The sequence below is a fragment of the Monomorium pharaonis genome, chromosome 5 (genome assembly GCF_013373865.1).
Source record: "Monomorium pharaonis isolate MP-MQ-018 chromosome 5, ASM1337386v2, whole genome shotgun sequence".
NCBI classification, from domain to species: domain Eukaryota; kingdom Metazoa; phylum Arthropoda; class Insecta; order Hymenoptera; family Formicidae; genus Monomorium; species Monomorium pharaonis.
The window spans coordinates 18,578,738-18,594,246 of record NC_050471.1 but is presented as its reverse complement, the minus strand read 5'-3'; the positions used below and the strand labels follow the sequence as shown (position 1 = coordinate 18,594,246).

At 35.0% G+C, this 15,509-nt stretch overlaps 1 protein-coding gene across 1 annotated transcript in view; it reads right to left on the bottom strand.

The window, feature by feature from the left end:
- LOC105832659 (intraflagellar transport protein 140 homolog) overlaps window positions 1-15,509 on the bottom strand; it is a 164,527-nt gene that overhangs the window by 27,885 nt on the left and 121,133 nt on the right. Inside the window, exon 9 of the mRNA XM_036286695.1 lies at window positions 8,941-9,227. Within this exon, the coding sequence (XP_036142588.1) occupies window positions 8,941-9,227 (287 nt within the window). The remainder of the gene's footprint in view (window positions 1-8,940; window positions 9,228-15,509) is intronic.

The window sequence follows — 15,509 nt, the reverse complement described above, 5'->3', positions numbered from 1 at the left end:
TGGAGAATTCATAATGCTCAAGTACTTTTTTGATTGTGATAAATGTTAAATGTTACTTTAGTTTTACTTTAATTGATTCTATTCATTAGAATTTAAACCTCAGTTGAGTGCCATTTGTGCAATATATATTATATATTTTTTCTTTTACTTTAATGTTTCTATGGACAATCTTAGTTTGTTAGTAAAGAGTACAAATACAGTGCAAAACTGTGAGATTATCATAATGTTTCACTTTCAATTCAACGTTAGTAGCGTTAGTTTTATCATATTTTACATTCTATGTTCTGCTCTAAGCAGTCTTAGTGTGTTACCAAAGTGTTTACGTTTCTTGAGTTGGAGCCTTGAAAATTATCAGCCAATATTAATGTGTAGATTTGACGAATAATTCAAGGTACTGCCATTGTGATTTTTCATGATATCTTTTTTCTTCAACTAAATATATATTATATATTAAATATATATGAATGTAAGCTTAAAACCTGTGACTCAATTACTGTGGCTGTGAAAATGTCTTACTAACAAGGGAATCTCGCGAACCTAAAAATTCTGATTTTAATGAAACTTGGCATAAATGTAGAGGGGGTAAATGAATTTAGAAATTTTTAGTTGGTGCTTATAAACGGTTTGAAGGGGTGAAATCACTCTTTAAAGATGAGACATTTTTGCGTTTTCTCGATATATCTCGCAAACAAAATATAAAAAAATGTTTCATACAAAAGTTTTACAGTATAAATATCTTTATTTAACTGTGCTATTTATTTTTTCAAAAAAAATTTATTTCAAAAAAAAAAAACTTTTCTTCAAGAAATAAATTTTTTGAGGGAAAAATAAATAACATATTTAAATAGAGGTATTTATACTGTAAAACTTTTGTATGAAACATTTTTTTATATTTTTTTAGTTTGCGAGATATATCGAGAAAACGCAAAAATGTCTCAACTTTGAAGGGTGGTTCCACCCCTTCAAGCCGTTTTTTAACCAAAATAGAGAATTTCTAAATAAATGTATTTACCTACTCTACGTTTATGCAAAGTTTCATTAAAATCAAAAAATTTTCCGTTTGGTCTTATAAACGGTTTGAAGGAGTGAAACCACCTTTCCAAGGTCGAGACACTTTTACCCTTTCTCGATATATCTCGTAAACTAAACAAAATATAAAAAAATGTTTCATACAAAAGTTTTACAGCATAAATACTTCTATTTAACTATGCTATTTATTTTTTCATAAAAAAATTTATTTTTTGAAGAAAAAGTTTTTTTTGAAAAAAAAAAGTTTTTGAAAAAATAAATAGCATAGTTAAATAAAGATATTTATACTGTAAAACTTTTGTATGAAACATCTTTTTATATTTTGTTTAGTTTGCGAGATATATCGAGAAAACGCAAAAATGTTTCAACTTTGAAGGATGGTTTCACCCCTTCAAATGGTTTATAAGCACCAAGTATAAATTCCTAAATTCATGTATTTACCCCCTCTATATTTATGCCAAGTTTCATTAAAATCAGAATTTTCGGGTTCGCAAGGTTCCCTTGTAAGCTACAGTGACTTAATATTGTAGTTCACTGTCTCTTGAAAGGCTTTGGCCCTTCTGTATTTGTTACTTTTAATAAAGTATAATTTTTAATTTTAATATATGCTTAATGCTTTTCATTTTACTAACACATTTCTCATTTGACGCTAAGGGATCACATATCACAATTAGTCCTCTACAATTCTGCTGTTGTAACGGAATTTTACATAGGCTCGCATAAAAACTCCATTTTGCATTTTGTCTTAAATATTTGAATATTTATTGTCAGTTATAATTATACCTACCATACTATGATTTGTGTTTATCTTGCTAGACTCTTGGTGCAGACGGAGTAAGTTGCACATTGCACAGTTGGTCGTTACAAGACTTCAGACTTCGTTAATTTTGATTCACCTATTCGATGTTTCAAATGCTTATGTCACATTCCTGGCTTGCAGGATTTCTATGTGTTGATTCGATTCGAATTCGAAATATGGGTGATTCGATTCAATTCGATTCAATTCGGCGATATTTTTGTCAATTCGATTCGATTCAATTCGAATTTTTTTTTGCAAATTCGATTCGATTCGATTTGAATTAGAAAACTTTGATTTGCACATCTCTAGCAATGAGATACCGCTGTCACCTTTCTTATGAAAAAGTAATACTGGTTTTAATACTGGAAAAAGTATTGGTGAAAGTACTGGAGACATAAATACTCAAAGTACTACTAAATTCGATCATACTGATCTTCAAAATACTAATGTAGCCTGTACTTCGTCAGTACTCCTCAGTACTCATTCAATACTCATTCACCACTCATTAAGTACTCTCTCTAATACTCATCCTAATGCTCGCCTAGTACTTTTTCCAGTACTCATCCAGTATTTTTGTAGTACTTACATTGAATACTAATAGTACAGACGCAGCACTAGCGTAGTACTACCCAAGTAGAAAAGGAGGTGACATCAAAATGACATCATTTTGACATCATCTTTTATATGATTATTTGTTCTATTTGGATAGCGTAGTATTTGTGTAGCAATAACTAAGCATATAATTAAACTACGCTGACATAACACTCGCAAATATTTACATAAATATCGTAAATATTCATAAATATTTTTATAATATTTACGATAAATATTTATGATTTGTTCAATCCAAGATCACAAAAATATTTATAAAATATTTTGATTAATATTTATAAAATATTCAAACAATTATTATAAATATTTTGTAAATATTTTATAAATACTGTGTGCTGTCTGGAAATTAATCCGAATTTATACTATAATTTTATATTTGCATTATAATTTTGCTTATAAGTTTTTATACAGTGTTGTAAAACAACGTGTACAATTTTTTTTTATTTAGACTTCACAAATGTTTTTAATTTGTTATACGATATATACTAAACAAATCTTAAAGTTAATTATTTAGTTTATTAAAATTTTGGTATTGCTTTTTAATTATATAAGATTAACTTATATAAACAAATATTTGAAAAGAATCATACGACATAAGTAATATATCATTAGAATGTAAATATTGCCTTAAATATTTATAAAATTAATGTTAAAAATTTTTGCGTACTGACGAGTGTTATATATCGTTTCCCGCGCTGATAGTACTCCAAGTATTAATCTGATAAAGTTCTGATACCACTTCAATACTTTGAAGTACTAATGAATATTATTGCTTCTAGTACTGCCAGTACTGTAAGCACTGATAAGCAAAGCACTGATCATTCTGCAATATTCGTGAGTATTAATATACTAATACTCTCAGTACTAATCCTAATAGTCCCAATACTGATCACTCATACGGAGTAGTGAGTGTTAGTACTACTTTTTCGTAAGAGCTCACACTTGGATAATAATAACACAGACACACAAAAAAGTGGTTGGTCCGGCGAACCAGACTAGTCAATTCTTATGTATTTTGATCCGCTGAATTCAAATTCAAGGTCAGAATTGCTGAAACGGCTCATTTTTCCCTAACCTCAGAAAAATACCTTGTAAAAGCTGTTTGGGTCACAAATGTATAATCCAGAGCGTGCAAGATTGCGTAACCACATTACCCGGGGAAAATTCAATAAGTATGACAGCTTCTGTAAATAAATAGCGTAAAAAATTCACTCCCCTTTTCTATTATATATAACTCTTTTATTCTCTAAAAAGATTGGATTAATGAACAAACTGAAACCTGGATATTACAAGTCTAATGAGTGGAGACTATTCATCGATTCTTCTAAGAGAAGCTTGAAAGCAGTATTGCTGTACAATACTAATGTATATGCCTTCATTCCTGTAGTTGAGTTAGCACTCGATAGTAATAAAAGAAGAGTATACAAACCTAAAAACAGTTCTTAAAAAATTATATACATACGTAGCAAATTTGTGAGAATCTGAAAATTTTCACCATTGGGTCAACAATCAAGTTACACAAAAAATCCGTGCTTCCTATGTGAATGGGATAGTAGAGATCGAACAAACCATTATATAAGAAAAGAATGGCCAACAAAGATGTCTTTGCAACCTGGATCTAAAAACATCATAAATGAACATAAATGAAAAATGAACGTTAGTTAAGCCTTCAAAAGTTCTTGTTTTACCTCTTCAAATTATATCAAATTAGGACTCATGAAACAATGGGTGAAAGCTCTGAATAAAAAAGATGAATGCTACCACTATTTACAAGAAAAATTTTCTAACATCATTGATGCAAAATTGCGGAAAAAATTTTTGATGAACTTCAAATACGTAAAATGTTAATAGACGACAATGTTGTCACCAAAATGAATAAAGACGAAAGAGCAGCATGGCTCAAAGGAGTTTCAAAAGCGTCACAGAAAATTTTCTAGGAAACCACAAAAGGTCAAGATTATAAAAAAAAGGTGGCGGAAATAATGGAGAACTATAGAAAACTAGGTTGCTTAATGAATCTTAAGTTGCAGTTCTTGGATTCTCATATCGACTACTTCCCAGAAAATCTAGGTGATTATAGTAAAAAACAGGGAGATAGACTTCATCAGGACATCAAGGAGATGTAGAATCGATATCAAGGTAAGTGGGATGTGAACATAATGGCTGATTTCTGTTGGGCGCTCAAATGAGATGCCTCCGTGAAAGGGAAGAAACGTAAGAGAAAGCTATTGCACAGAATTTGAGAATAAAAGAGTTAGATATAACAGAAAAAGAGAGTAAATTTTCTACGCTTTTTATTTACAGAAGCTCAGACTTGTATTGCGTATTGAATTTTCCACAGGTAATGTGGTTACGCAAGCCTGCACGCTCTGGATTATATATTTGTGACCCAAACTGTTTTTACAATGTGTTTTTTCTAGGTTAGGAAAAAATAAGCCAATTCAGCAATTCTGACCTTGGATTTGAATTCAGCGAGTCAAATACATAAGGATAGACTAGTCTGGTCCGCCGGTTATGTACATTAAGTTACGTACATGAAAGTATCAACTGTATAATTTTTACTAAAACTTGAAGATGTTATCAATAATGCATATTTTAAGTTGTGGGATAATATGTTGTTACGTCCGGCAGATTCCACGATTTCCCTTCTTCGGAGAAATATAAGATTACAAAAGAAATTCTGTTTCAACGGTTCCGATAATTTTTTATGCGTCTAGGATTAGTCCATTAGAAACGTGACGACAAACATGGATGGACGAAACGACCAAGTTGATAATTTCAACTCTTTTTGAATATCGAGTCAACAAACAATAAATTTTGAAGGTAGAAATATAAAAAACAAACTCGAGATTGAAACAAAGTTTCACGTTTCCTCACAAAAAAGGAGCAATAAAATATCTAAACATTAGCAAAAAATAAATAACTGTTTCCTCCATCTGCAAACCATACCGTAGCATGTCTAGCACGATAAAAAATTATTCATCTTTTAAACCCCAACGGGAAGATAACTTATGCGATAGGTCGGATCCCTTCGATAAAATTAAAGGAATGTGAGAGGAAACAGAGAAACTTTCGACAGATTACTCAACGTATGATTGGACAAAAAGGAAAAACTCTTTCTCCAATAAGAAAACTTAGAATTCACCCACTACACAATCCTGAAAAAGAGTCCTACCAATTAGAATATTTGAACCACCTACATCTAGGTCTTTCCCCTGTAAGACTCTGTATATATAATATCAAATCTTGAAGAAAACCAGTTAGTTAATAGTCAGTTGTTAGTCAGTAATCAGTAATCAGTAACAAGTGAGTGAGTAATTAGTAATGAGTAAAAGTGTGTTTTTCATCCCAGTAGTTAGTAATCGGTAACGAGAAGAGATAGTAATTAGTCAGTTAGTGAGTCAGTTAGTTAGTAATCAAGTGGAATCAGTGCGCGAATAAAACTTTAGTGCCGTTCCATCCGGTCAAAAAATCCCGTTGATTCCGACAGATTTGTTCGAGAACCTGTAGTGAGTAAGTCCCACAATCACAATTTCTTTCTTGTTTTTACGTTACTCATCTACTCCCATCCGTTTTAATTCTTTAAGACACGCTCACATTATTTATAAATAATTCCCTGTTAGAGTTTAATCGTCGAGCTCGCGCACTACTCGACGCTGTCTACTCCGAGTACTTGGATTCTCTAAGAACTAAGAATTTTCCACCCGCATCTCACAATCTTGAGGAACCCCTGTGCGATTCTCTAGATATCCCGACACCATCTCACCAACTTGAGGAACCCTCGTGCGATCCTCAAGTTATCCCTACGCTATCCCACAATCTCGAGGAACCCCTGTGTGATCCTCGAGACGTCCTCATTCTTTCTGCCTTCCCAATTTATACCTCGATCAATTCTCCAAAACCCGAAGATGTTCCACCCCCACTCTCTTCCGCGCTATTCTTTATCCTCTTACGACTTCAAGCATCTTTGTTTTCCTCATGTAACCATTTAGTAAACCCTTCGACTATTACTTTGCTTCGCGTTTACCATTATAACTATAAAATTAAAAAACGCGATTTCAGCGTTTATTTGTATTTTTTTTATTTCCATTATTATTTGTTATTAGAATAAATATTTTAGTTAATTTTATGTAAAACTTCATCATTTATTTTAATTAAGAGGGCATAGCAGTTTGGCGCTACCAAAAAAGGCATTCTTCATGAATTTTTTCACAGCCAAGAGACTAACTATAAAAATGAGACTTTTTGCATAATAAAGTACACCTTTTGTAATTCTCGTACAAATTTTATTGTACTAGTTTAGTTAAAAAATCCCCTCCTTTCATCGTCGTGTAGTTACCCGTGCGCGCCACGCATGATTCTGCAAAACACAAAAACCAAACGGGATCTTAAAGAAGAGTAAATTCCCTCGTCCTTGTCGTATCCGATTTTTAAAATTCAAATTTTAAACAAAATGGCGGACCTTTAAAATTAGAATGCCGATTTTCGGCCAAAAATTTTATTTTTGTTTGTAAAAAAAAATAGAAAAAATTGGAATTTTAAAAATCGGATACAACAAAGACAAGCAAATTTTATAAGCTTTTAGTTAAAAAAAAAAAAAAAAAAAAGGTAGATCGGTTGATCCGTTTTCAAGTTATCATGGTTACCGACTTTAAAAACATGGTTTTGAGAAAAACGCGTTTAAAATTTTCGAATGACGTTACTCTATTGTAAAACTGAATTCATTAAACTTATTATCGTCAATTCCTGGGCCATACAGGGAAGCCTCCTGTTCAAGATCTGTCTCTATTTGTTCATTTTTAGAGAGACGGCGACTTATACGAGCCTTCCGTGTCGCGTGCTGTGCCCGGATGTCAAAAAGGGCAAGCGCACGCCTGTGCACTGCCCGATAAAATATATTGTGTAACTTTTTTACTTATTGGAATTTAAAAAAAAACAGTTTTAGGACAACATCTTGAAGGTTTAAACTGTCGAAAAATGCAATAAAAAAAATATCGATTTTTTGAACCCGACAAACTGCTATGCTCCCTTCATAACGACTTCACCTCATCCCGAACAAAGACTGCACCTAATCCAATCCTGAGTTAAAGCGATTCAATTCGTTGACTCGAAACTTGGACCGACGGACGTACAACTGAAACGGGTTATAGCGGGTCTATCAGCACGTTGACCTATATTTTTGAATCACAAAAAGTGCGATCGACTCGAGACACCTATCTTCTCTTAATTTGTGTGCCTACGGGAATTCTACGTGTTTGTTACGTTCTTCCCTGCCTTACCTGTTCTCCCTGAAATATCCCTCCTACTAAATAAAAGAGTTAAAATCTCATAAGGCTGGACGTAACAATGCATTTAATAAAAAAAAGATATAATCAATTTGTAAACTGCTTGCAGCGAAATAATGTTCATAATGAGTGCGATACAGTCAAATTATTAAATGGAATATATGTAAAAACTTCGTAGATTGCGAACTAATGGCTTATGCATCAGATAATATTGTATACGATGCGTTACGAAATGAATAAATGAATAAATGAAAAAAATTTATAAATAATTATTCTAACTTATTTTCCCTTTCCTATTAATTTGGTATAATGGCGTGAACTGAGTATAAGGTACACAGATAAGGTGCAATGGGTGGGAGCGCATGGATGTGAATGGGAGACTGCGTATGAAAAAATGAACGCAACGGATGAAAGAGAAAGAGCTGGAATGATAAGACTGTATGGGCGTATGGTTGGAGATATCGCGTATGATCGAAACAGATTCGCAATAGAAGAAGAGCGTGAGCATCGCGGTGATGGTTGCGGCGGTGGCAACGGCGGCGGCGGGCGGCAGCGACTGTGGGCTCCGATTCCCTCTCTCCCGCTCTCAGGGACGGTCACGGAAATCCTGTATCAGCAATTCCCCGCGCCGCAAAATCCCTCAATCCGCGTGACGTCATGCCCCCGCGCGCCTACAAGTTCCCCTCGCACACCTGCTCTCCCCTTGGAGCTCCCGGATCAAAATTGCTGTAGTATCAACTACTGGCGGATTTAACATGGTAGACTAAAAATTTTTTAATTTTGTTTATTTGGATTCGCCATTTTGAATTTTAAAATTCTGATATCAAATTCGTAATCAGCAACTCCGAAAACCCATGTATTATTAATTTTATCCAAATAAACTAAAATAAAATATTTTTGATTCGCCATGTTAGATCCGCCATTTTTAATTTTAAATTCTGATGTCAGATTTGTAATTAGCAACCCCAAAAACCCATAGGTTACAATTTAAAGGGCATTTTTGTTATTTATTAATTAATAATATAAACAATTTTATAAATAATTTATAAAAATAACATGCACCTTAGCGTTAGTAAAGATTAATAAAATAAAATTTCAAAAAATAAAAAAAAATTCAAGTTTTAAAGCTCAAAATAATTTAAAAAATGATTTTAATAAGGTGGAATTTCAGAGGTCCGCTTGGACGCAAAGGGTTAATATTGCTAAATCACTTACGATTCTTCGGAATTATTCAAGTACGTGAGTAACTCTCGAGGTCTTGTCAAAAGCATTCTGGGCACTTCAAATCGATGGCAATCGGCCTTCGTATACATGTCGATAGCTTCCGCCACTTTACCCTGCTGTTCCAACACACGGGCATAATTGTAATAGCTCGTCTTTTCACGAATCTTGTTCTCATTATTAGCCAACTCGATTGCCTCCTTGAATTTGTTCTGTGCTTCATACAACCGTCCCAATAGATCTAAACGTTTTGCTTCACGAAATAAACGTTCAGCATCAGTCTGCAATTTATGGATTATATAATAAATACGTATTTCGGATATGCTTGTAACAAAAATTTTTAAATTTATTTAAAAAAACATACTAAAATACATGCTTATGTATTTAAAAACATATTTTATTGGTGCACAAAAATAGGACTGTAAGAAGTCAGCATGGTTATTATTGCGCCACAATGACTAATTAATTTATATTATAACATAATTTAATTAAACTAAATCAATGATTTAGAATCACAAACATTTCGACTTTTCTTTAAAGCACCTTTCACTATTGTGTGAAACATAATATAAGTAAGTAACTATTATATAATACAGAGCAAAGTTGAATTTTTCTATCCGGTTTTCTAATCAAACAGACAGACTATATATATCGAAACAAATTAATGTGGAACTAGATCATCTGATTTAATAATAGGAAAAAATACAATTTCAAAAAAATATTTTTATGTGAAAGTTTGCGTATGTTTTTAAAAGTAATTTTTATTCTCAGATTTTTAAAGCAAAGTTTACCAGAAAAAAAATTATTATAAATTACGACTTTCAAACGGGTCTAAAACGCGCCATTAGCAGACGATATCCATGTGACGTCATACCGTTTCTCATTCATAACAACACGGGAAAAATATTAGGTACTTATTAAAAGTTTATTATTTTTTACGAAGAAAAATAACAATATGAGTAAGAAAAAATTGTATAGTCGATGTTTTGTGCCCGTGTTAAAATACACAGATGCAACATTCGGAAAGTCTTTTTTTCCGTGTCAGAGAATAAGGAAAGACGCAAGCTATGGTTCAAAATAGCTCATCGAACAGATGAATTAACAAATTCAACTTATTACTGTTGTCAACATTATTTTAATATAAGTAAATAATTTTTTTATCGATTGCATTTTAAAGTTATACTTTATGACGTGGCGTTTTCGCCCGTCACAAGGGCTGGAAGGGCCCGGCCAAGAAGAGTCTGGCTAATTTAATTTAGAGTTAAATATTAACAGCGAGCGGGTGGAGTGGTGTGCCAAGATGACCAATTGTAATGTACAGAGCAGCCGTCGAGGGACTGTCAATAGGAAGCCTAGACAACCGAGCGGCGGGGCCCCGGACAGCCGAAGAACCACGAATCAGGTCAAGTATTTGAGTGCAATACCGAGATACATAAGGAAAATCGTAGAACAGTCACTGCTGCTATGTCCTGTTTTAGAAAGAAAGAGTAGCAACTGGGAGCCGCCAGAGACGACGCCGGGGAAGTAGTGTGCACCCTTACGCCGTCGGCCAGGGCGGAGGAAACCCCAGCAGGAGCGGTAATCACGGCCTCGAGAAATAAGCCGGCCTGATCACCTCCAAGCCGGCCCAGCCAGAACCGCAAGGAAGGCTATCGAGGCGTGCAAACCGCAGCCTTGTCATAACCAGAGGCGCCCTCGGAAGCTCAGATCCTGCAGGACGGGCAGATGCCCCAGCGACTAGCGATCCATGTGTGCGGATCGAAGCGCGATCGATGCGCAAGCCGCTACCGGCGTCCGCGGCGCCCCCAATTGCTCACGGTTCGTCACTGTTCGGCAAGTCGACTAAGGGTGCGGACCAACGGCCACCAGCGACGTCTACAATTATGTAAGGCCACCACTTCGACCACGCGGTAAGGACGGAGACGGCACGGCCACCCCGCGATTCGTAAATTAGTAAGAAAGTTAGTAAGCGTCATAAAAAAATATCGCAGCGAGTAATTTTCGTGAAGCGAGCATATTTGGGGCCCGTGTCGAAATCCGTCTCCTAATCTAAAGCCCTATTCCTGTAATTCTCCCCCTCGAGAGCCGCCGAACCGACAGTTACATTGTAAATATAGTTTGCGACTTGCGAGACATCGGGACGACGCGAAAGAGTGAAATTTCCGAGAGTCGTGTTCCGAGATTGAGAATACCGAGGGCCCCAAGTGGCGGGCCGTACCTCGGCGTAGATATGGGAACTTTTGCGTAGTAAATGAAGCTGCGCGTAGAATCACGAGTAGGATGCGTGCGTGTCCGTGAGTCGACGAGAATCGCATTAGCCGTTCGCGTAATACTTCGAGCTATTTCGTTACTCGTATTTGTGGTAATTTTGTGATCGTAATATACCGTATAGAGCGAGTAGTAACCGTATTGTAAGTCCTGATGTAACTGCTGAGAATATGTTAAATCTTGATCGCGTCTCCAATTTGCAGGGAGAACTTACAAACTATTAATTAAGGTTACGTTGTGAGAATTTCGACCAGCTATTCAGGATTATAACCCCTTAATTGTAACACAGTTTATTAATATACGATCTATTATATTATTATTATATAAGTCTTTAATAATTGCGAACCTCCTCTCCCATTCTCCGAGAAAAAACACCTTATTATAAGAACTCCGCCCCTCTACTATTTCGTGTAGGAGCAAGCTACCGGGTAATTAGCCGTAGTGATCAACTATTTTGTGAATTTCGTGCGGCGCGATTCTTCGCGCCTAGCGCCCAACAATTGAGAAAATTAGAGTGCCGTAAGTGAAATCGCGACGAAGTTGCAGACGAGAAAAGTAACGCCGCAACTTGCAAAATAAACGTACGCTTTCTACAACGTGAAGATTCTACGTAAACAAACATAACCTATAGCAGTATCATTGTAGGTTTCTCGAGATGACCTATATTTAAAAACTTTTAATGTCCAATAATATTAAAATAAAAGAAAATAAAAGAATATACATTATTTAAAGTTATTATTATACATATCCACACATATGTATATACATATATTATATTTACAAAGATGCTTTAACCAATCTTATTTCTGCTGCGTTAAATCTATCATCAGTTTTGATCAATTCAGCCACCATAAATATGTCAATTTTAAATAAATTTCTTGAGTCAGCTTTAACAAATACCGTTTCCACTATATTTTATAATAATAAATAATGATTTAATAAAATAAAGATTTAGTGATCCTCTTCAAAGTAACGGTATGACGTCACGACAGTAACAGCTAATCGTTGAGCGTTTACGAGTCACCTAAAAATTTTTAAAAATAACAGTACTTTATTTATTAATTTTAATTATTAATCGTAGTAAAAAATTCAAAATTTTTATATTTATAATCCGTATAAATTGTATAAATATATTTAAATTAAAAAATCATATATTTTTTATTTTATATTCTTCCCTATTCCAACTCACTTCAAGATTACAATAGAATACAAAACAATTTTGAAATTGTATTGTATTGTATTGTAATCTTGAAGTGAGTTTATTGGAATTATTACAGAGGCGCACCGTGTAAATGATATATAATTTACAATAAATATCAATAAATATAGTTAAACATAATGAAGTACATAAAATTAAGGGTCCAGTACACTTGACCGACAATCACTTGACCAACAGTTCATTTGACCGACACCGTTTCGTCGACAGTACACCTAACCGACAGTATCATTTAATCGACAATACATGACCGACAGTTCATTTGACCGGCACCGTTTGGCCGACACTACACTTGACCGACAGTATCATTTAATCGACAATTACGCGACCGACAAGTACACTTAACCGACACAATCAATTGACCGACAGTTCACTTAACCGACACCACTTGGCCGACACACTTGCCCTGAGTGAGTCCCAGATGCGTCCAGTAACAAACGGACACAGCAGGCTGAGTGAAACGGACACAGACCAAACGGACACAGTAACAAATGCGCACAGACCAAATGCGCACGGACCAAATGCGCACAGTCGCAAACTCATGTGGTGCAAAAAATGCTTTGCGCGCGCGCGCGCGCACACACACACACACACACACACGCACGCGCGCGCGCGCGCGCGGGGTTGTAAGGGGGGCTTCGCCCCCCCTCCCGCACCCACCCCGTCGGTAGAAGTGCCCGAAAAGTAGCAATTCATGTGATAAGTCTGTTGGTTACTGTGTCCGTTTGGTCTGTGCGCATTTGGTCCGTGCGCATTTGGTCTGTGCATATTTGTTACTGTATCCGTTTCACTCAGCCTGCTGTGTCCGTTTATTACTGTGCGAATCTGGGACACACGCAGTGCAAGTGTGTCGGTTAAGTGAACTGTCGGTCAAATTATCGTGTTGGTTAAGTGTACTTAACCGACGGTCATGTAGTTGTCGATTAAGTGATACTGTCGGTCAAGTGTACTGTCAGCCAAACGGTGTCGATCAAATAAACTGTCGGTCAAATAAATGCGACCCAAAATTATAAACCAATTAATAATCATGGCGTTTTCGACCGGTGCTGGGTTAACCCGGCTCAAGTTCGTTTCCTCTAGAACTGATTCAACAATTACAGTTATCCCCTTATTCAGATGATTGGCTTTATGACGTCATTAATCGCTCCCGGAGCGATTAACGCAGGTCGGTCAAAAATGCTATTAGTTTATGACCAACTGACAATGTATTATAAGATTAAAATTAGTAGATTCTTCTCAATTAATATTCAGAGTCGAAAGGACTCGGTAAATCAAAGTCATAAGATTCTAATCAGTTAAGTCAAGGGTTATTCAATAAGTAAAAAAGTAATATAATTGCCGTTTTTGTGCAAAATTCTTTTTTTATTTTTGATGTAATCTCCTTGGAACTCCACACACTTAGTCCAACAATGTTCCAATTTTTTGATCCCCTCAAAAAAGTAAAAAGTCCCGAAAATACTTACAGTGGCAATTACCTCATCATTTAACAAAAATTTTTTTCCTCCGAGTCAGATCTTGAGATTTGGGAACACGAAGAAGTCACAAGGGGTTAAGTCAAGAGAATAGAGTGGATGGTGCAGCAATTCGATTCGTAATTTATGCAATTGTGCAATTACTGTTTAAAAATGTTTAACCTTTAGTAATCACTTGAGGTTTATTTGACACAAAAAATTTTCACATTGATATTACGAGCACTAAATTTTCAAAAGCGTGACTTGTAGCGCTATTTACTAATGGAGTGAGATGTCTAGTCCACGACTGTATACACGCCGTAACATCAGTGTGCTTCCAGCTGACATTTAAAGTAAACGATCCAAAATCTGGGATCATAGTGACTAGAACGTAAGTTTTAATTTTGAGTAATTATTTTTCCGCCATTGTTGTGTCCCAAACGTCTCAAAAAATGATAAGTAATATTGTGATTTGGTGACATTTTTTTCTACTGCGTTTTCTCAATGGTTTCTAAATATTTATATAGCGTATAATTTGAGTTCGCACTCGATTGTAGAGTGAAAATTAAAGAAAAATAAAAATTGAATAAATTTTGAAGAATGAAAATCTGTTAGAATTATATTTACAGTTAAATAAACACACTCTTCACTATTAAATCATCGCATTTTTTTGCTTCAAAATCATCGAATTCAACCTTTAAAATAAATATATTTTTTAGAGCACTTATTGTTAGTATCAAACTTTTTTTTCTCAAAGTGTTATATTTCAAAAGTAAAACCTTAAATTTTTAGGTTAGAATCATTAAAACAATTTTTTTTCTCAATACTTCAAACATAAAAATTGATTATTTCAATTATGAAAACATGTTATTCAATGTATAAATCATGTGTAGGAATTTTTAGTTTTCGTTAGAACGCATACTTTTGGTGCCGCAAGCGTTCAAAGTTGTTGGGGTCAAAATGACCCCATGTGATTAGTATTAAATTTTTCGGAGATGTGATTACTAAGGGTTAATTATTACACGAAATTCGTCTTTCTCATTCTTATAACAACTGCTGACACGCTTACTTCAAACACCTGTCAAATGTAAACTAAGCGACACTTCGATTGAAAATTGATATGGGATAGTTTAAAAAGTGTTGCAATCTGGCCATATCTCCTACAAAATTCATTGCTATTTTGCAAAAATTTACTTTACTTATTGAACGACCCTTGTATAATCGGACGGAATAGAAATAAGAGCAGTCGGAGCGATGTGACGTAACGGTGAGAAAACTAACCTGTGGAACAAGGAATCCCGAGTTTAAATCTAACACTCCTTTAAATTTTCCCATCATTTACAGTATTTATTAATAAATAATTAATACATACAATGCATCGACCCTACATTTAAGGGGAGTGATTCACTTGGACACGAGTGAGTCCCAGATGCGCACAGTAATAAACGGGCACAGCAGGCTGAGTGAAACGAACACAGTAACAAACGGACACAGACCAAACAGACACAGTAACAAACGAACACAGTGCGAAATGGACACAGACCAAATGCGCACAGACCAAACGGACAATGCGAAACAGACACAGACCAAATGCGCACAGACCAAACGTACACAGTAACAAACGGACA